The sequence below is a fragment of the Pithys albifrons genome, chromosome 13 (genome assembly GCF_047495875.1).
Source record: "Pithys albifrons albifrons isolate INPA30051 chromosome 13, PitAlb_v1, whole genome shotgun sequence".
Classification (NCBI taxonomy): Eukaryota; Metazoa; Chordata; class Aves; order Passeriformes; family Thamnophilidae; genus Pithys; species Pithys albifrons.
In genome coordinates this window covers 2,295,122-2,314,525 of record NC_092470.1, presented here as the reverse complement: position 1 = coordinate 2,314,525, position 19,404 = coordinate 2,295,122, and the positions used below count along the sequence as shown (strand labels likewise).

General features: G+C 56.3%; 4 protein-coding genes across 6 annotated transcripts; 3 read left to right on the top strand and 1 right to left on the bottom strand.

The window, feature by feature from the left end:
* The first annotated feature begins 1,497 nt into the window (after nucleotides 1-1,497).
* Nucleotides 1,498-3,721, top strand: COMMD4 (COMM domain containing 4). Its single transcript, XM_071568637.1, has 8 exons — nucleotides 1,498-2,027; nucleotides 2,102-2,173; nucleotides 2,258-2,323; nucleotides 2,550-2,589; nucleotides 2,708-2,827; nucleotides 3,062-3,142; nucleotides 3,243-3,416; nucleotides 3,535-3,721. Exons 1-8 carry the CDS (start codon nucleotides 2,025-2,027, stop codon nucleotides 3,573-3,575), a joined length of 597 nt encoding a protein of 198 aa, XP_071424738.1. The 5' UTR covers nucleotides 1,498-2,024; the 3' UTR covers nucleotides 3,576-3,721.
* A 189-nt stretch (nucleotides 3,722-3,910) lies between these two features.
* NEIL1 (nei like DNA glycosylase 1) lies at nucleotides 3,911-7,509 on the top strand. 2 transcript variants are annotated; one of them, XM_071568635.1, is made up of 9 exons: nucleotides 3,911-4,385; nucleotides 4,485-4,604; nucleotides 4,765-4,843; nucleotides 5,347-5,446; nucleotides 5,605-5,729; nucleotides 6,164-6,191; nucleotides 6,566-6,639; nucleotides 6,793-7,006; nucleotides 7,173-7,509. In XM_071568635.1, exons 1-9 carry the CDS (start codon nucleotides 3,961-3,963, stop codon nucleotides 7,190-7,192), a joined length of 1,185 nt encoding a protein of 394 aa, XP_071424736.1. In that variant the 5' UTR covers nucleotides 3,911-3,960; the 3' UTR covers nucleotides 7,193-7,509. The 2 variants fall into 2 exon arrangements, with proteins under 2 accessions (XP_071424736.1, XP_071424737.1); XM_071568636.1 differs by lacking the exon at nucleotides 6,164-6,191 and having other exon boundaries at nucleotides 6,571-6,639.
* A 260-nt stretch (nucleotides 7,510-7,769) lies between these two features.
* MAN2C1 (mannosidase alpha class 2C member 1) lies at nucleotides 7,770-18,100 on the bottom strand. 2 transcript variants are annotated; one of them, XM_071568568.1, is made up of 26 exons: nucleotides 17,945-18,100; nucleotides 17,407-17,532; nucleotides 16,768-16,891; nucleotides 16,468-16,538; nucleotides 16,169-16,346; nucleotides 15,551-15,740; nucleotides 15,136-15,242; nucleotides 14,871-14,981; nucleotides 14,417-14,509; nucleotides 14,193-14,309; nucleotides 13,646-13,741; nucleotides 13,204-13,349; nucleotides 12,621-12,744; nucleotides 12,395-12,516; nucleotides 12,073-12,158; nucleotides 11,432-11,602; nucleotides 11,071-11,153; nucleotides 10,807-10,901; nucleotides 10,577-10,681; nucleotides 10,236-10,392; nucleotides 9,777-9,920; nucleotides 9,573-9,682; nucleotides 8,950-9,029; nucleotides 8,687-8,832; nucleotides 8,406-8,509; nucleotides 7,770-8,328 (listed from the first exon to the last, which is right to left on the bottom strand). In XM_071568568.1, the coding sequence occupies exons 1-26, from the start codon at nucleotides 18,058-18,060 to the stop codon at nucleotides 8,211-8,213; spliced, it is 3,120 nt and encodes a 1,039-aa protein (XP_071424669.1). In that variant the 5' UTR covers nucleotides 18,061-18,100; the 3' UTR covers nucleotides 7,770-8,210. The 2 variants fall into 2 exon arrangements, with proteins under 2 accessions (XP_071424669.1, XP_071424670.1); XM_071568569.1 differs by having other exon boundaries at nucleotides 10,807-10,898.
* On the top strand, nucleotides 18,059-18,742 carry LOC139678174 (basic proline-rich protein-like). Its single transcript, XM_071568823.1, has one exon. It carries the CDS (start codon nucleotides 18,059-18,061, stop codon nucleotides 18,740-18,742), a length of 684 nt encoding a protein of 227 aa, XP_071424924.1.
* The last annotated feature ends 662 nt before the right edge of the window (nucleotides 18,743-19,404 follow it).

Below are 19,404 nucleotides of genomic sequence, written 5' to 3'. Positions count from 1 at the left end.
GACAGGTTCCTCTGCAGGAGCAAGAAGGAGGTTTTGGTTTTGTAATAGTACCACTTACAACTCAGGATATAAGAGGATTAAAGACCTTCCATCTTACTTGGAGGATCCTACAGGAGTAGGAGAAAGAGTAGATGAGTGTCTAAGGAGTGCAGATTACACTTGGAAAGATTGGGATTTTTTGTCAGGAATTCTTTTCAGACCACAGGAAAATAAATTGATATTGCAAAAGGCATGACAAATTTGGGAGGATAAGCACCCACAAGCTGTGGTCGGGGCAGAACAGAATGGCCTTGTAGTGGATAATGCCATTCCACAAGTAGACCCAAACTGGGATCTGAACAGCTCCTGGTTCTCACTGCAGCCTAGGGCTGTTGACAAGGCCACAGCTCAGTTGCTGTCATCACTTACATATCCCTACGAGAATTGCCACCTGTCCCAATGGAGCCCCAAATTTGGAGGCACATGACACCTGACCCCCAACACACACCCTCCCACTATCCCTGGGTCTCATCCCCTACCTGCCCACAGCCACCTCCCAGCCAGCATCAGGGGCTGGGAATGGCCACTCTGTGTCCCTGGGCTGGTTCTGAGCCCCAGGATCAGCCCTGAGTGGCCACACTCAGCTTGTGCTTGGTCCCACTGTGCAGGGGCTGGAACCCCCCAGGCAGCTCCTGCAGCCCCTGAGCTGCAGCTCCAACCCCTTCCCCATCAGATTTATGCACCTCCAGCCTCAACCTTCCAATTGCTCCACACCAGTTTGGGTCTGACTCCAGTCCCAGGGGTTTTATATGTCCCCTCTGGCACCACAATTGTATATCTAGTAAAAGAATAATAAAAAAAGAATTAAGCTACAATAATGCAATAGTATAGAGTAATAAACGGAATAGAATAATATCAGAGTAACATAATAAGGATAAACAATAAAGAAGCAATAGAGCTGAAAATAAAAGTAGAATAAAATAACAATAGAAGTAACCACATTTATTGCCTTTATTTTTAGTATTACTTTAAACACCAGACCCCCGAGAGGCTGCATCCCATCCCTCCTCACCCGGGGGCCCCTCCCGGCAGCGGCCAGTTCCCCCGCCGCCACTACGGGCCCCACACCGGCTTCCCCCGCTGCGCTGCCCGACCCCGTGGGGCGCAGCGGACAGGACGGCTCGGCTGGCCCGGGACACGGACCCCAGCCGCGGGGCCCCGCCTCAGCTCAGCGGCGCCCACAGGATCGCGGACCGGGAACAGGCGACTCGCAGCCCCATCATCACCCCTGCCCCAGCGGCCCCTCGAGCGCGGTATTTATACCCGCTCGGACCCTTCCCGACAATCCCGCCCCGATCGTCTCCTCGAACCCCGCTGTCCCCTCAGGCCCCGTTCCCGCCGCCACCGCGGCTCCAGGGGCCGATCCCCGCCGTCCCCCTTCCCACGGGACAACACCTGGCGGGACGTGCCCGCGGAGCTCCCGCCCGCCCTTCCCGGGCCCCACCAGCACCTGCCAATGCTGCGGCAGCGGGGCCGCGTCTCCGCCGGGTCCCGAAGGAAGCAGCGCCGGCGGGCCCTGCGCCCCAGGGGGCACGGCGGGGGCGAGGCCGGGCCGGGCCGAGGGGCCGGGCCGCGACTGGGCGGGCAGGGCTCGGCAGGACCGCGGCCGGACTGAAATAGTGGGCTGTGCTCGGACAAAGCCGAGAAAGGCGGGCCGGGATTGGCGTGCCTTGGAGCCTGTGGGGAAGGGAGGTGCTCAGGCGGTCGGGCTGAGGGACGTGTCGAAGAGGCCCTTCCAGACGGTCCGCGGTCGGCCAGGATCCCGCTCCAGGGAGCTCCGTCCTCTGCCCCGTCGCTGGATCTCGCCGCGCTCTCGGTGTCCCGGGCCCAAGGGCCCCGCAGAGGCACTCGGGGAACACCCCACGGGCACACGGGGCAGGGGGCGGGGAAGGGCGGAAAGGCCTCCCCCCCTGCCGCCCCGGGAGCGGTTCCGGGTCGCGCAGGCGGATCTACAGCGGCACCGCGGGCTGCGGAACGGCGGCGACATGGTGGGGCGGGGGGCGGCGGGGGGGGACGGCGCAAAAGGCCCGCTGCGGGCTCTGACCGCCTCTCCCCCCCGCAGCGGTTCCGCTTCTGCGGGGACTTGGACTGCCCCGACTGGGTGCTGGCCGAGATCAGCACCCTGGCTAAAATCGTTAAGTGCCCGCGCCCCCCCATCCCCCTGTCCGCCCCCTCCCCGCCCCAGGCACGCTGCTCACCCTCTTTCTCCCTCCCGCAGTCCTCGGTGAAGCTGAAGCTGATCTGCGCCCAGGTGCTGCGGGACCTGCTGGGGGAGGCCATCGAAGTGAGTGCGGGGCTATGCCAGTGGTTCAACACTACGGCAATATTAATAATCTGCAATATTAATTAATCTTGTATTCTTCGTGGAGCCTCAGCAATAAGAATGCTATCAACCACTACTACTAGTAGTAATATGCATGTTACATGTTATTAAGCTAAGGATTATCAGTGTCAGTGTTGGTAGTGAGTGTGTTACCTGGTGTTTACTATGATGCTCTGCTCTCCCGCAGTATGAGAAGATCCTGAAGCTGACCTCAGATGCAAAGTTAGGTAAGCACTGCTATCCTAACTGGGATCCCCCCGTGGAGCCCTGCGCTGGGCATGGGCAGCAATTCAGCTGGAGTTACCTTCTGAAGGTGGCAGAGCTCACCCTCCATCCTGTCCGCAGAGTCTGGGGACGTGAAGGCGACCATCGCTGTCCTCTGCTTCATCCTCTCCAGTGCAGCCAAGCACAATGTAGACAGCGAGTCCTTGTCAAGTGAGCTGCAGCAGCTGGGGCTGCCCAAAGGTAGGGGGGGGACCCTAGGGTGGCACCACAGGCCAGACCTGGTAGGATGTGTCCAACACAGTTCCCAGTGCTGCCTTCTTCACACCGGATGCAGGACTGGCTGGATGCTGTGCTGTGCTCCATCACCTCCCTTCTGCGCCATCCATCCCCAGGGTCTCCTCAGGTGCTTTGGTGGGGTTTGGCAGCTGCGGGGCTGGTGTGAGCAGGGTGGTTCTTCTCTTTCCTCATGAGCAGAGCATGCCAGTGGGTTGTGTCGTACCTATGAGGAGAAGCAGAGCTCCCTCCAGGACAGCCTCAGGGCCTGTAGCCTGCGATGTGAGTGGAGTGTTCAGTCTTCACAGGGTTTTGGGGGTTGGTGTCAGTCACCCTGCTGGAGTGAGCCAGGGTGCTGACATCACCCCACTACCCACCCCAGTGAGCCAGCTGGGCTCGGTGTGCTGGAGGGTGGATTACACCCTCAGCTCTAGCGAGCTGCAGGAGGTCAACGAGCCCCTGGTGCATTTGACCTTCAACGTGAGGGACAGAGAGTGCAGAACATCGGCTGTCTCCATGACCCTCTCGGCCGACAAGTTCCGGGTGCTGCTGACAGGTGAGGCTGAAGGATGGGTGGCAGCAGGGACCTCCAGGCTCATGGGAGATGCTGGGAGGGATGCTGTGGAGGATGCTACAATACCAGCAGCTCCCTGACACCTCCATCCTCTCTGCAGAGCTGAAGCAAGCCCAGACTCTGATGAATACCCTTCTCTGAGGAGCCAGAAGGGGCCATGCTGGGAGGCAGGGACACTTGCCGGGCCGAATCTGATGCTCTTGACTGGGAAGGGGGACTTTTACCTGCCGTCCTGGCATCCAGGGGCTCTCGGGGCAGCTTCAATAAAGTCCCGATGACAAAGCCGAGCCGTACCTTGCTGTGTCTTCCTGCGGTGCGGCCGCCTGGGCAGCACAACCTCCGGCATTACCGCGCAGCCAATGGGGCCGTGCAGCGCCCTCCGCGCAGCCAATGGGGCCGTGCAGCGCCCTCCGCGCAGCCAATAGGAGCGCGCACCGCCCGCCGCTCAGTGAATGGAGAGGGCGGGGCGTGTCGTACCCGGAGGCGGTGGCGGGGTGGGGGGTCCGGTCTCGGTACCGTCGCGGCCATGCCCGAGTGCCCGGAGGTGCATCTGGCCGGGCGTTTCATCAACAGGGCGTGCGGCGGGCTGGTGTTTGCGGGCGGCGTGGAGCGCTCGGCGGTGGGCCGCGGCCCCGAAGTGCCCTTCCGCAGCGAGGCCTACCGCATCTCGGCCATTGCCCGCGGCAAAGAGCTGCGGCTGACGCTGAGCGCGCTGGACCCCGCCGCCGCCCCCCCGCAGGACCTCGTGTTCCGTTTCGGCATGTCGGGGTCGTTCCGGCTGTGCCCAGCCGCCGAGCTGCCCCGCCATGCCCACCTGCGCTTCCTCACCCGCGAGAGCCCCCCACGCGCCCTCTGCTTCGTCGACCCCCGCCGATTCGGGTCCTGGCGCCTGGGGGACGCCTGGCAGCAGGAACGCGGGCCCTGCGTAATCTCCGAGTACCAAGCTTTCAGGTGAGCTCCCTGAAGGAATGCCCCCTGCTTGGTTTTGACAGCTTTTCCTGCATAGACATGCCCAGGTGACTATTCTTGATGCCCCATGCTCTGTTGCAGAGAGAACGTGCTGAAGAACCTGGATGACAAGGCTTTTGACAAGCCCATCTGTGAGGCCCTCTTAAACCAGAAATATTTCAATGGGATTGGGAATTACCTGCGTGCTGAGATCCTGTACAGGTAAAGTGGGTTGAGCACCCACTGACCTGCCATGGAAGTTTGGTCTCCAAGACTTTGTTGAAGCTTGATGGTTCTTTGGCTAAGCTGGCAGTGCCTCCTTACCTGGTAGATATGGACAGTGCCAGAACAGAGGGTTCAGGCTTGTGTGGAACTTTTTCAGGTTGAAGATCCCTCCCTTTGAAAAGGCTCGGACTGTGCTGGAGGCTGTGAAGGATCAGGTGCAGAAGAGGAGGAAGAAGGTGAGGAATACTAGGTACTTTCACAGGCTCAGAAAGTGGCAGATTTCCAGACAGATGTCATAGGAGGGGTTTGGTCACCTGTGGCCCTGCAGGATGAGCTGTGCCTGGCTTCTGCTTTCAAGATGTCTATGAATATTTTTGGGGTGGGTGGAGAGGAGAGGAAAACAAAACACCTTGGAAGCTTAAAATCTCCAGGGAAGGCTGCAGTAAAGCCCAAGGCTGCTCTTGTGGCCTTGGGGGAGAGAAAGTGGCTATTTTAAACTACACAGCCTGAAGGATGTGTTTGAAACTGCTGGTGTTTGTGTGTTAGCCCTCTTTCATGTCTTGTAGCTAAGTTGGAAGCCTGCTGTGAGGTGAGCTCAGGGCTGGCATGTGTGGAGAGTATGACAACTAATCCTCAGGAGGGCAAGAGACAGAGAATTTGGCTAGTGCTGGGGAGAAGAGACACCAAGGAGACAGAGGTGGCTGGCAGGTGACTTCCCTTCCCTTCTCAACCCTTGCAGGATCCTTCCCTGAGGTTGAGCAAGAAGGTGAAGCTGATGCAGAAGAACCCAGATCTCCTGGAGCTGTGCCACGCTGTGCCCATGGAGGTCATCATGGCAGGTGAGACAACAGGACAGTCAGCTGGGGAACAGGGACAGCTGGGGGTGGTAGGGAGGCTGGGGGTTTGCATTCCCAGTATCAGGAGGTTTGGGCAGGCATCCTGACACCGTGATCATGGCTTCTGCTCTAATTCTGTGCTTTCCCTCTCTTCTTCCCAGAGAAGCAGCTTTTTGATCCTGAGCATGCAGATAACTATGCCGCCTTCAAGAACTGGTTGCAGTGTTACTTGGTGCCTGGCATGAGCTCCTTGCGTGACCACAACGGCAGGACCATATGGTTCCAGGTAGGAACCACAAACCACTCCTCCAGCCCATTTGCTGTTTGCTGAGACTCCCAAGCATTACACTGAGTGGCTGGAGATCTCTCTCTGCACCAAGCTGCTCGGCATGGAGGTGACAAGAACCCTCTGTGTGGTAGCCAGCTGGCCAAGGGATGGGGGGCAGTCTGGAGCAGATGAAGGGAATGAGGGGCTTGGGTGATCTGGTAGCCCTGTTCTGCTCCTGTGCCCTGTGTCTGTGGCCTTGCAGGAACAGGACTGACAGGTGAGTCCCCACAGGACAGGCAGAGTCAGCCTGACTCTCCTGGCTTCCCAGAGAAGTGCAGCTCTTTCCCTATCCCTGCCATTGCTGTGGGATGGAGAAGGGGCAGGGATTCTGCTGTTGCTGCCTGCAGAATTACTGCATGCACGCCAGTCAATGCTCTGTCCCTTCCTTGCAGGGAGAGCCTGGCCCCATGGCTCCCAGAGGTGAGTGTCCTCCCTCCCCCACCAGGGGACCCACTCTTGCTCCGGGACTGGGCAAATGTGTCCTTACTGTGCAGCATAAAGGCACAGGCAGGAGCAAAGGCCCTCTCCCTGTGGTGCTGACAGGCCTGTAACAGCTGTTGGCATCAGGGGACAGAGCCTATTTTCCCCTGGGCTTCCCACCCCCATCCCAAGCTGCTTGGACACAGCTGTTGCACTGGCAGGATGGTTTTTCATCTTGCAGTTCCTCAGAGCTCAACTCATCACCCAGGACAGCATCCCTGCAAGGTCACTGTGCCATGGCCTGTCTCTTGGGGTTCAGGCTGTGCCTCATCCCTTTCTCACCCCTCCTAACCTGGGCATGTCCTCTCACACAGGGCAGGTGCCTCAGAAGACACCCTGCAAAAAGCGTACTCAGCTGAAGGCAGACCCCAAGGCACTGACCCCTAAGGTAAGCAGCTTTGTGGTCGTTTGGCTGTCCTGTTCCCCTTACCTTACTGAGGCTGCTCCTGAATTCATGGTGGTGATCCTATACAGAGCTTCCCATCTTCTGGTGCTCCAAGCACACTTCTGCTGCTAACTTCCAGCTCTGATGTCTACCCAGGTCACCTCACGTGCCTCGAAAAGGTGCCGCAGGGCTGCAGCAACTCCCCCGAAGTCAGATGAGAAGGAAGAAGGGGAGGAGGAGGAGGCTAGTGGGCCAGGGAAGGGACATGCTCGAAGGAGGAGGAGAGTGACCCCTGCTCCAGCCTTGCCTGAGCCAGAGGTGCTTCTCAACACCAAAAGAAGCCGCCAGAGGTCTGCACGCAAGGGCAGAGGTGAGACTAAGCAGCCCCTACAGCTTTCAGACGCACAGCTGGGGGCCGTGGGAGTGCTCAATTGTATCAAAGGGACTGAGGGGTGTCAAATGGCAAGAAAAGGAGCCAGTGGGGCAGAGTGAGACACTCCCTTGCCCTCTGACTCATCTCCCTCTCCCTTTTCCAGGCACAGTCCCTGCCTTGTGAGTGCTGCCCACTGCCCACCTCCTGAGAGGCATTTAATGGCTCAGGGAGGGCCTGGCCATGGACCTGGATTAGCGAAGGGGGAAATGAAGCTACTCTGTACCTGTGCTCACAGCTGTTTGCTACTGTTGCATCCTGCCAGTGTGTGAGGGAGAAGCTTGGCTTGGTGATGCATTTTCCTGATGTCCAGAGGGATTTGAGGGGACAAAGGGCCAGGACCTTACATTGTGACTCTTCCCTCTGACTGAAACTGGGTTCTCTCTTCCCTTTTCTGGCTGCTGCTCCAATCACTGTTTTTTCTAATAAAGTATTTTGTGTAGAAATCACCATGCACACTTTTTCATGCTAAGGATAACCCCAGTGCCCACCCTTTTCCCCACAGAGGCTGTAGCAGGCTTTCCATCCACCTCGTCTCCCCCAAAATAAAGGTAAGCTCTGCCTCCCCAGTCCCAGGAGTAGTGAAATCCTGCTGAAGACACTAAAGGGGCAGCAGCTACAGCAAAACCCCTGGGAGGAGGCAGGTCAGTGCAGTTACCTGGAAGTAAGTTGAGCAAACAAGCTGGACCTTGATGTAATCCTGTTGTTTATTTGTGTTCCCCATCTGCAAGGGCAGTGCAAAGGCAGAGGAAGAGGCAAAGGAGTGGACTGTGTTTTTACACTTGCTGTTAGACAAGATGAAGGCTGAGACACAGGAGCCACTGTGGAAGCTGCTGCTCCTCAAGCCCCAGGGGCTCAAGCAGAGCTCATGCAGGCCACCAGCCTGTCCACACTCTTATCCACACTTCAGCGAGCTCAGAAGCCCTAGTTGGGCAGTGGGCAACTGTCCTCCTTCCCTGAGGAATGTGGTTGTTCTCAAGCACTGCTCTCCGATGGCTGGGTGCAGGACACGGGGAGACTGCTCTGTCCTGCCCTGGAATGGCTGTCTTGCACAGCTCTTGGGATTGGGGAAGGCTCAGGCTGTGATTTGAGCTCATAGTGTTGGCCCAGGTTGCTGCAGCATCAGCAAGAGCAGTGGATGGTGTCACTGGCTCAAGACCAAGAGGACAGAGAGCACACAGAAGGGTGTGAAGGAGAGCCTCAAGCCCTGCTGCCCCAGCAGGAGGCAGCCCTCTGCAGCCGGCCGCTCCAGGAGGTCGCAGCTGGGGAGGAAAGCACATGAGGCTGAAGGGACTTATCTTTATCCCCACACACCCCCAGCCCTCTGGCATGGACTTACAGCATTGCCTCCTTAACGGGGAGGGAGGTCTGTAGCCAGGCAGTAACAGTGCTGCCATATGCCTCGTAGAGCCGAACCACCACGGCGTCAGGTCTGTCCTCAGCCTTTGGGGGACAGTGCAGGTGGGAGTTGAGACAAACGAGATAGGCACAGCCTCCCCAGCCCAAGTTGTGCCGCTCAGCTGAGCCTAACCACCACTCAGTGTGGGGGATAGAGCAAGCCACACTCAACAACAGCACCCTAGCCCCTTCTGTCCTCCCCACCTCTGCCCTGGGACCTGCCTGCTTGACAGTCTCCAGCACGACAGCAGGTGAACTAACAGAAAAGGCACTCCAGGATGGGCACTGGGCAGAGCTGGCTGGGACCGCATGGAGGGGGAAATTCAAGTTGTAGGCACGCTGAATCACACCAGCTTCCTGGAAGGAACCTGCATCACAAGAATCTCTAGCCAGCCACGACTGTGCACAGCCAGAGCTATGCTCACCCCAAGGCTCACTGAAGCATCCCCCCACCCCAGGATATCCCTACAGGGCCCATCACTCACCCCGGTGAGGCATCACGGCGTAGGTGAACTGGTGGTGTCCAATGTCTGCTGTGGAATCAGGGGACTTGGGTGCTCTCAGCCTAAGGCAACATGAGGTTAGGGAGGCTGGTGTCTTGGCAGCACCCACTGTCACACAGGGTAGAGCCAGAGAAGCACTATGACAAGATAACTGCTCCCCTCGCTACCTCGAGGCTGGGCCCAGGGGTGAAAGCAAACATGCAACAGCAAACAGGCCCTGGACAGTCCCTGAAGCTAAAAAAAGTGGGTGTTTCTCCGTGGCAACAGTGGCTGACAGAGTAAAAATGAAATATGCAGTTTCTTTTAGCTTTGTATGCACCTGTAACATTTACATTGCTGTTTCTTCCCTCTCCTTATGCCTTCCCTCCTGCAGTATGTTTTGGCCAGCAACAGAAAAATCTGATCTCTCCTGAATGATCTGTAAGCACAGCTCACAGGAATTAGTCATAATTGACTAAGATAATGTAAGTCAGCCAAATTCTCAGACAACAGCCACCCATCAGAATATAATGTCATTTAGGACCAGGTATTGCCTTGACTTCCAAGAGACATATAACAAGGCAAAGTACTTGCAGCAGTGCCCCCTTCATCCATCTCTAACTCACAGAGAGAGGCTGAGGACATTCCTGTGGGCTGATGCCCCATATTTGCAGTCGTTCAGCAGAGCCACTCCGAAGCCGTGCTCAGAGAGATCCATCCACTTGTGAACCCACACCTGCAGCAGGTACCAAGGGATGGGTTCACCACACAGAGCTGCTGTTGGGAGCAGAAGCAGCTTGGTCCTGGGACCAGACCACCGTCCCTCTCACCTCGAACTGAGCCCAGTCCCAGGATGTGTTCCAGTGTGTTGGCCGCTGCACATGTCCAAACTGGATCTCGTAGGTAGCATTTGTGCTTCGGACCTGCACAGGGAACTCCACCTTCAGGAATTTGTGAGCCTCCTTCCACTCAACCTAAATGTGGGAGCAGAAGGGCATCACCATGGGGTCTGACAGGGAGAAGCAGCACTATTCCTTCCCTGGTGTGCAGCAGTTGGCTTGCACCCAGCTCACATAAGCTACAATAAAACCACACCAATGTCTCAACACCAGGATGAACTGGTCCATCCCTCTTCCCCCTTCTCCCTTGGGAGCCCCCCAACCCTCAGGCTGCCTTCATCTAAGGCAGAGGAGGAGAGGCACCAGAGGGCTCCAAGGAAGAAAACAGGTATGGGAATGTAATTCCTGCTGCACAGGATGTTGGTATCATGCAGCAGCCACTGGCCAAACCTGGGTCAGGAAGCGGAGGTATGGGCATGTGGCATCCAGGATGATCTCCTGGGTTAAGGTGCTGCTTTTCCCAACCTGCAGGGAGAACCTCACACTTCCCCGCAGGCCCCCAGCCAGGGTGATTTCCAAAGGCTTCAGCAGCGTGGTCACTGGCTTCCTGGAGAAAGAAATGAAGACAGTCTTAGCCTGGTAGATCCAGGTTCCAAAATCCCAATCAAGCCTCCCACACAGCAGGCACTCACTTCTCCAGAGTGAATGCCCTCTTACAGCTAGCACTGACAGGCAGGCATGAATCTCACAGCAAAGACAAAATCCAAGTGCTGTCTGCACTACTCCTCTACCTGGTTTCCAAGTGATAATCCATCACGTCCCAGGCATCCCAGTAGAGTGGAACATCATCAAAGAGTGCAAACTGGTTGGCATAGCAGCCATCTGGGACTAACTCTCTGAAAGAATGTGGAACAGAGAAACAGCAGCATCACAAAGACCAGCAGTGGACAAGAGCATACAGTGAACAGCTGTCCTGGGATAGGTTTGAGGAGGCTGGGGCCAGTGACTGGGTGACACAGACCTCTCAGAATCCAGCAGCCGAAGTGAAGTCAGGTGCCCCATCATGTCCAGGCAGACAGCAATCACTCCATTCTCCATGGTAACAGAGCCATCCTTCTTGGGAAAAGGCCAGAAATAGGTATCACAGAGCCACAACTGTGGAAGCTGAGTGCTTTAGTTGCAAACTTAGTATGTGGATTTGCTGGATGCTGGATTCCTTAGATTTGTCCCCAGTCAGCCTTTGACATAGGGAACACAGATCTGAGGAAAACTGTCTTGTGCTTACCTGTTTCATCACTGACACAGGCTGAGAGGGCAGCAATGGCTCCCTCACTAGAGCGTAGCCCATGCTGGGGACTGTCACCAGTGCTGAAAAGCAAAGAGTTTCTGTTCCAACATCTGCCACAGACTGAAACCTACATCACACTGTACTAAGGCTCTCACATCAGACCTAGTACCTCCTCTCATACCCTCCTTTTCTTCATCGGTACTTCAGGTGACTTTATTCCATTTCAAGTTGTCCAAGGAATAGTTTGAACAGTCAGTAAAACCCTCCCCAGGACAAGGAGAGGCAAAGTATTTCCTTGTTAGCTGTCTCTTCCCCTGCAAGAAATTCTGATATAAGAGTTACCTCCGGTCAGACATACCCAAAGTCTCTGTTCCATCTGGCTCAGGCCTGGAGATCACCTCAGTGCGTTCCCAGGGCAAAGTGTTCAACACAAGAGTGCTTTTGGTGCTCCCTGCCTTGGGCTGCAGCAGATCCCTGCACAGGGATTGCACAGCCTCCTCCTGCAGCCGAGCACCAGTCCTGCGGATCTCTGGGCAACAAAAGGGCCTAAGTTGGATCTGAGAGAGCTTCTGGCACTCCTCTGCAATGTTCACACATTATTTCCTTCCAAGCTACAATTACTAATTATCATTAATTATTATTATCTATTAGTAATTCAAATGTATAATTATTCTTAATTTTATTATTACAAGATTACAATGAGCTATGTATGCCAGCTCAGCTGGAAAATTATGATTCACAAAGCTCCTGCAAGCATTTGTGAGCAGGCAGGAGCAAACCTTTGTGGGGTCTATCCTGGCATGCCAGCAACAAGCAGAAAAGTCAGTAAATTGGGATGGTTTTCAATCTCTTGGCTCCCCTGCTTATTAAACACTATTTCAGACACATGTCTGCACAGGCTTGCTCTGGCAGTCCAGGACTGAAACCACTGCAGCCCTACCAGGCAGGACCTTGTGTGCTCTGGCAGGTAAGTGCCCTCCTAGCCAAACTTCTGCTCACCTGTGTAGTATTGCAGGGCATCCTCAACCACGAGCTGGATACAGCTGCCTGGCAGAACATCGTGAAATTGGTTGAGCAGCAATAACCTAATAGAGAGAGCAGAACCCAGGTGAGGAAGTGAGAGGACTGGATTTGTTCTGGCTTAGAACAAACCAGAAAGTTCCCCTCTCAATCAAGACCCCTGTTTACAAGACAAACAAACCTAGTAACTGTTCCTTATTCCCCCATTAGCCAACACTTGAGAGAAAAGAATTTTTTCCATAGCATCCTTTAAATCCCTCTATGTTAGGGCTTATCAACTCTCATCTTAGTAATCCCTCACCTCCAGAGCCGCTGCAGTTGGCTGGCAGGGTACTGGAACACACTGTCCTGTGCCACAGCCAAGGTGCTGAGCACTTCAACGTCATGGAGTATCCGCTCACACTCTCGATTCCCCTTCTTTATCTGGTGATAGTTAAGGATAGAAGGAAGACAGAAGGAAAACCAGCTCCAGTGCAGGAAGGTTGGTTACTTGTAGGTGTCATGAATTTGTGTGGCCTGAGGCTCACCTGGGCCTGTGTGGTGTACGTGCCGTTGTGCAGCTCAAGGAAGAGCTCTCCCACCCAGGTGCACAGCTGTGATGACTCCTTCTCCAGGACAGAAAAGAGCTGGTTGGGAGTTGACATCTGCACCCTATGGGAGAGACACACAAACAGTGATGAGCTGGGAAAAAGACTGTGACATGGATAATGGTACATCCCAGATGGAAAGTTGACAGTCCTGGAACCAAGGCCTCAAAAACTTCAATACAACTGTACACAGTACTCCCTCACCCTTCTCCTATCCTCTTCTGCTTTCCTGGGATCACTGACCCTCTCCTGTGGACATTTCCCAGGCAGGCTGACTGCTAGGCACAGCTGCTGTGCTGGCCACTCAACCCATGACTCTGCTGAGGACTCATAAACTGCCCATGGCTGCCCTGTATACCTGTTCTTACAGCTCTTGATGATAGAGACTCCATCCACCTGAAAATCCTTCCCAGCCCTCTGCTTGCCTGTCTCTCTGCCCTGCTCCCTTTCTTTTGGTAGTGCTGAAGGCCAGGCCTGGCTCAAAGCAAATGCTCCTGCCAGGAGAGAGGCGCTTTCCTCTCACCTTGGCAGCCCATCTGTGTCACTCATTCGCTTCATTCTATCCAGCATCTTCTGAGTGGGGCCCCCTCCTCCATCTCCAAAGCCAAAGAGGAACGCACTGTGGTTTACACGTCCTTTGTCCTTGTTGTTCTTCACTGTTTTCAGCATCTGGTGGGATTTTTGGGCAGCTGCAATCCCCTAGTGCCCAGCTCCATCTCCCACAACAAAGCAAGGTCAGCCTCTAGGATTCAAAGCCCAGTTCTGCCCCTCTTCCCCAGCCCAAACTGCCAAAATCAGGCACAGCCACATTCTGGAGGCAGGCAATCAACTGTCAGGCACCCAAACAGCCTTTGTCCAACACTGCTGTCAGCCATCCTGCTCCCTTCCCCGGTAGTGCCCTCTCCGAGGAGGCTCCAAGGGACTGACAACTGCACTTCACGTGCAGGTCTGGAAACCTCACTTACCTCCTCCACAAGCCCACGCATCCCATAGGAGTCACCAGGGGGAAAATGAGTCAGGACTCGGGAACCGTCAATGCCTTCCCAGAAGAAGGTGTGATGCTGGAGGGGAGTGAAAGGAAAATGTGGTGCACAGGGGACATGCATTCCAGAGGCCCCTGAGGATTCAAACTGGGCTTTCAGTTTCCCTCCATGAAACTGGAGGATGCCCTGATGGATCAGTGCAAGGAGACAGTTGTACAAGGACAGAGAATGCCACAAGTGCAGGAGACAGCAAGGAGAGGCTGGATTTGCTGTCTGTTGGACCTGCACATAAGTCACAGCTTCTTGTCTGGAAGGAGAAGCAACTTTTAGGCCAGGGGCCCAGCTGGAATCTCTAACCATGTCCTTCCTCTCCCCTAAAGTCTGACAGGACATTGCTACCACCAAAAACTGGTGGCTTCTGAAAGCAGAGCCTGTGTTAGCTGAGCTGAAGGACTGTGGAACCAACAGGACCAAGAAGACTCCAGCATCCACACATCCATCCCCTGAAAAGAAGGGAAGCACAGCTCACTGGGAAGGCATTCACGAGGTTCCAGCTGAGCTTCTGTGTGAGGAACCGCTGAATCCCACAGCCACGCATCAGCTGGGGCAGCTGGGCCGAGTATCCAAATGTGTCTGGCAGCCAGAACTGGGAGCAGAAGTGACAGGAACAGAGGGAGAGACACATGAGTCAGGAAAACCTCATACACAGCAAGAAGGGGAAGGAGATGGTGTGCAAGGAAGGTGTGTGACCACCTCTGAGCAGATCCGTCCAAACTGCTCCTGGAAAAACTTCTGTCCCTGGAGGAACTGCCGCACCATGGACTCTCCACTGGGCAGGTTCCCATCCTGGGGGGAAGACACAGGGAGTCTGTGAGGAAAGCCAGGCACTGGGCAAGGGGAGGTCTTGTAAGAACCCCATTCCCATCCACCTGACTTGGAGATCATGGAGAGGGCCTGAACAGAGCTTGGGAGAGGCAAAAAGGAGGAACACAGCTCAGTGAGTGCAATGATCCTTTCTCAGGAAATTATATTGGCAGGATTGTATTTTTGCTAGGCTAGACACTTTCAGACATCTGCTGTTCTAGGCTCAGAGACCATCACCAACCAGACAGGCTCAGCAAAGGCTCTGCTCTCCTCTCCAATGCCAGGCCCAGTACCAGGATGGCACAGAGGGGGTATGGCAAGCCAGGCTCACCGTCCTACTCACCATTTCCACCCAGGTGCCTCCAACAGGAATGAATTGCCCCTTGGCCACAAAGTCCAGAATCTGCATGTAGAGCCCAGGGTACCAGCTCCGCACCCACTCAAACTGCTGCGCCTGCCAGAGCACAAAGATCAGCCTCAGCTCCCCCGCACTGCTCCACAACCATGTCCCTCCTCTCTGCAACACTTCTGGTCATTCCCCATCTCTTTTTGCTGGAGAAGCAACATGCTATGAGCCGAAGAGAGGCATTCAGGGAGAGATCACTCACCTGGGAGCAGACAAAGGTGAGCTCTGGATTGCGCTCCATCAGACGGACCACGGTGACCCAGCTCCGAGCACACTTACGGATGGTCTCCTCATATGGCCACAGCCAGGCTGCGGGACAGGCATGGCCCCACCATAGTTATTACTCAGCACAAGCTCCTCCTGGAGCTGGAACCACTCTGAAACCCGTCCTGAGACGGTAAATCAAGCAGGCTATAATTCATCCCTCATCCCCAGCCCCAGCAGTGCTCCAAAGGGCAGTTATCCAGACCTGCACTCCCCCGCCTCAGTGAAAAACCAGCTGTGTGCCTCAGGGCATGGAACCCGGTGCCTGGTGCTCAAGGGCAGCCCACCCTCCCCTTGGGCAACACGCCCTAGCCTTCAGGTGAGCAAAGAGGGAGTGTGTGTGCAGCTCTCACCAGAGTCAATGTGGCAGTGCCCCATAGCATGGATGGTGTGCTGGCTCTCGCCATTCCTCTGGCTGAAGATGGCCACAGCCAGGTCATGGGCAGTGGGGAAGGTGGAGGGGTCCGTAACGTCACACACATTCACCATCTGGTTGGCAGTGTACAGTGCCTGGAAACTCCTCTGGTTTTCCTCCCCGAGGAGCTGGGGTTGGAAGGCAGAACAGTTTGGCCACTGCATCAGCTCAGATGTCACCTGACTCAAGGAGAACCTGCCATCTCCTTCCAACATCTGTCTTAGCTAGTGGCACCACGTAAACACCATGTCCCTGCTTCATAAACACAACCTTACACTTTCTCTCACATGCCTTCTAAATCCAGATTACACATATGCCCATTCCAGAGGACTCTGGCTAACAGATCCTGCTTTGGAGCAGAAAGTGGATAGGTTGGGAAGAAAGTCGATGAGTTGGGAAGGGACCCACAAGGATCATCAAGTCTAGACAGAGTCAATCGTGCTAAAGCAGATGCACCAAACATTTTCTCCTCCAGTGTCTCAGGTCATGGAATGACAGGAGGAGGAGATACAGTGAAGCTGTGGCAAGGGTGAGAGAAGAGAAGGAGCTCCCATACCTTGGCCATGTCCAGCAGTACTTCCAGATCTACCAGCAGTTCATATACATCTCTGTTGAAGACGACCAGCTCAGCCTTGTTCAGGGTGACCCTCCTGTCTGGGTCAGGAGGGGCAATCATGCTGCCCTTGCCAGCTCCAAAGAGCCCATTGCAGGCCAGCTCCACATACAGTGTCAGGCTGTGGGACCAAAGGAAACCATCAGGGAGCAGCTCACAAGCATCACAACACAGCCTCTTGTCTTCCAACAATAACAAGCTCACCCAGTGGCATGAGGGTTCCAGCTCAACTGACCACCCACCTGTGGGGCTCTGACTCTTTCAGGCTGCTTGTCAGGATGTAACTGGTCTTCTCACCTTCCTTAGTCAATCCCTGCACAGGAAGATGGCACATTTAACCAAAGTCAAGCTGGCTGGAGGGATCTGGTCCTGCTTGGTGTGGGATAATGATTCCCACAAGAACAACCAGCACAGAAGCTGCTGCTGCCCCAGCAGCAACATAAACCCTGCATGCACCAGTACACAGCATGGCAGGGATGTAAAAAGTCGCCATTCTGTACATAGCAGGGTACCTGGCACACTGCTGATTCGTGCCTCCTTACCTGAACAGGCTGGGCATCTCGCCACACCATGGACTCCCCATCACTCTCCCAGACGAAGTGCACTTCCCGCCCTGCCCATGCTGGGGGGATGCTCAGCTCCACCTTAAACCAGCATGTCTCCCACCTGGAAGAGAGCAAGCAGCAACCTCAGCCCACCGTGAGACCTTCTCCCAAAAGAAAAGCACACTTCCTCAGAGCCTCTGTGGAGAAACCTGTGTGGGGACAGTCCATGAGTTTGACAGGATTCAAATACCACCTGTCTGTACAGACCTGATTTATTCTGTGCCCCTCTGGGACCGCACAAAACCAGACAGTGGCGTCTTGTCTGACTACTGCTGGGATGAAAATCTTCTCCCAAACTTGACAAAGCAGACATCCCCCACCTACACATAACCATGATCCCCACGAGCTCTAAGCAGAAAGGATCAATGAACTAACTAGGCTCTTCCCTCTCCTGGGAAACGGACACAACTTCATGTTTCCTCATGAAATCTTCCTAAGGGCTTCTGGGCAGACACCTTCAAGCATTCATTTCATTTCTTCACCATTGAGAGCTCATCAGGACTCACACACACACCCACACGAGGCATGAGCTCCAACCCCACCACGATCACAGCACCACCGAAACCTGGTACTCACGTGGGCCCGAAGGACTCTCCCACTTCAGCCGGCCTGAATTCCTCCACAACAGCCTCATCATACGGGATGCGCCGCGGAGTTTGGAAGTAGGAGAGTTTTGCAGGTGGACAACGTTCCCCAAAAAGCCTGTGGTCGAAGATGGCCAGGATATATTAACCTGGTCAATTCTGCAAAGACCAGACCGGAGGTGGGACAGAGAGCCCCCCGTTTTCCCAGCTGCAGCCCAACAACCTCAACAGCATTAAGAGATGACAGAGTAATAAAGTGCCGTGTTAGAGAGGCTGGTGGACCTGGGAGGGCTGGGCGCCTGTGCCGTGGCGCCCCGAGGCAGCGCTCCAGGCTGGCCGGGCTGTGTGTTTGTGTGCGGGATTTGTTGCCGTAGTGTGTGTTCACCGAGCCCCCCGGGTACCGCGGGCAGGGCCCCCAGCGCGCCGCCGCCACCAAAGGGGCAGAGGGAACACAGGCGAGCTGGCCCGGCCCAGTGCCAGCGCCCCGGGATGCCCCGAGGGAGACGCAGAAAGGCCTCCGCGTTGCCCACCTGCCCTGCAGGTTGCAGTCGGTGAAGTAGGTCTCGGAAATGAACTTCTCGACACGCTCCAGCGCCGTCCGCCTGTGCTTGAGCGCGGCCATGGCGGCTGCGGCAACCCCGCCCATGCGCGACGCAAGCGCTGCCCGACCTGCCCCGAGCCCGGCCCGACCTGCCCCGAGCCCGGCAGCTCCCGAGCCCGGCCCGACCTGCCCCGAGCCCGGCAGCTCCCGAGCCCGGCCCGGCCGCCCCCCAGCCGGCCCCCCGAGCCCGGCCCGGCCGCCCCCCAGCCCGGCCCCCCCCGAGCCCGGCCCGGCCGCCCCCCAGCCCGGCCCCCCCCCCGAGCCCGGCAGACCTCGAGCCCGGCAGTCCTTGAGCCCGGCCCGGTCGCCCCCGAGCCCGGCCCCCCCCGAGCCCGGCCCGGCCGCCCCCCAGCCCGGCAGTCCTCGAGCCCGGCAGTCCTTGAGCCCGGCCACTCCCGAGCCCGGCCCGGCCGCCCCCCAGCCCGGCAGCTCCCGAGCCCGGTCCGGCCGCCCCCCAGCCCGGCAGCTCCCGAGCCCGGTCCGGCCGCCCCCCAGCCCGGCCCCCCCCCGAGCCCGGCAGACCTCGAGCCCGGCAGTCCTTGAGCCCGGCCACTCCCGAGCCCGGCCCGGCCGCCCTAGAGCCCGGCAGCCCCCGGGGCCGGCAGTGCCCGAGCCCGGCCCGACAGTCCCCGAGCAGTCCGGTGCGGCCACCTCGGCCTCGGGGCGGGCCCGCGGGGTGAGGGCCTGTCCCGGGAAGGGTCGCGTCCGCCGAGTGCTCCCCGTGTGAGAAGGCAGAATCCACCTCCTCGCTGTCCCTCAGCCTGAGCAATCCTGCAACCAACTCCTCCTCCATACCCCTGCTTTGCCTCAAATCGCCCCAAAAATGCCACTGTGCATCATCAAGAGGGAAGGAAGAATCTACACGATGCTCAGCCCTGATGCTTTAATGGAAATACTGTGCTACATTCAAGTTTACAACATTGGTATAGAAATCACATAGGTCGTGGGCCAAGGGTCATGTTACAGAATACAAAAAGCAAGATCAAAAAAAAGAGAAGAAAAAAAAGCAAACCTCTGCTATTGTCCAGGTTGGGAGCAGAGCTGGGGTGCCGGATGGAGCACCGGAGACAGAGGTCTCCCCACAGTGTGTCCTGGGGACCTGCACCAGCCCCCCCTGCCTCAGTGACATGCAAGCACAGCCCCTGGGACAAGACACCCACCAAACAGCAGCAGCAGCAGCTGTTACTTCGCAGCTGGTCAAAAGCCTGTATCAACCAAGATCTTCCCCTCCGGATCACCCTGAGCATACAACAGGATAAAAATGGGGGGACATAGCAGGGGAGCATGCATGACACCTTTGGAATGGAAGAGGACACGCCAGACCTCCTCCCTGCCTTGTTATAGCAAAGAAATAGAAATGAGACAGTAACTTATTGCTGCCAGTGTGTG

Excerpts from the sequence above, each read along its gene's own strand:
- COMMD4 (XM_071568637.1), top strand. Across the intron at positions 2,590-2,707 it reads GACCTCAGATGCAAAGTTAG|AGTCTGGGGACGTGAAGGCG; the intron begins GTAAGCACTGCT and ends TCCTGTCCGCAG. Across the intron at positions 3,143-3,242 it reads CAGGGCCTGTAGCCTGCGAT|TGAGCCAGCTGGGCTCGGTG; the intron begins GTGAGTGGAGTG and ends TACCCACCCCAG.
- NEIL1 (XM_071568635.1), top strand. The coding sequence starts at position 3,961 with ATGCCCGAGTGCCCGGAGGTGCATCTGGCCGGGCGTTTCATCAACAGG. Across the intron at positions 4,844-5,346 it reads TGCAGAAGAGGAGGAAGAAG|GATCCTTCCCTGAGGTTGAG; the intron begins GTGAGGAATACT and ends CAACCCTTGCAG. Across the intron at positions 6,640-6,792 it reads CCAAGGCACTGACCCCTAAG|GTCACCTCACGTGCCTCGAA; the intron begins GTAAGCAGCTTT and ends ATGTCTACCCAG.
- LOC139678174 (XM_071568823.1), top strand. The coding sequence starts at position 18,059 with ATGCGCGACGCAAGCGCTGCCCGACCTGCCCCGAGCCCGGCCCGACCT.
- MAN2C1 (XM_071568568.1), bottom strand. The coding sequence starts at position 18,060 with ATGGGCGGGGTTGCCGCAGCCGCCATGGCCGCGCTCAAGCACAGGCGG. Across the intron at positions 14,510-14,870 it reads GAGGCACCTGGGTGGAAATG|GATGGGAACCTGCCCAGTGG; the intron begins GTGAGTAGGACG and ends TCTTCCCCCCAG. Across the intron at positions 12,745-13,203 it reads GACACAGATGGGCTGCCAAG|GGTGCAGATGTCAACTCCCA; the intron begins GTGAGAGGAAAG and ends TCTCTCCCATAG.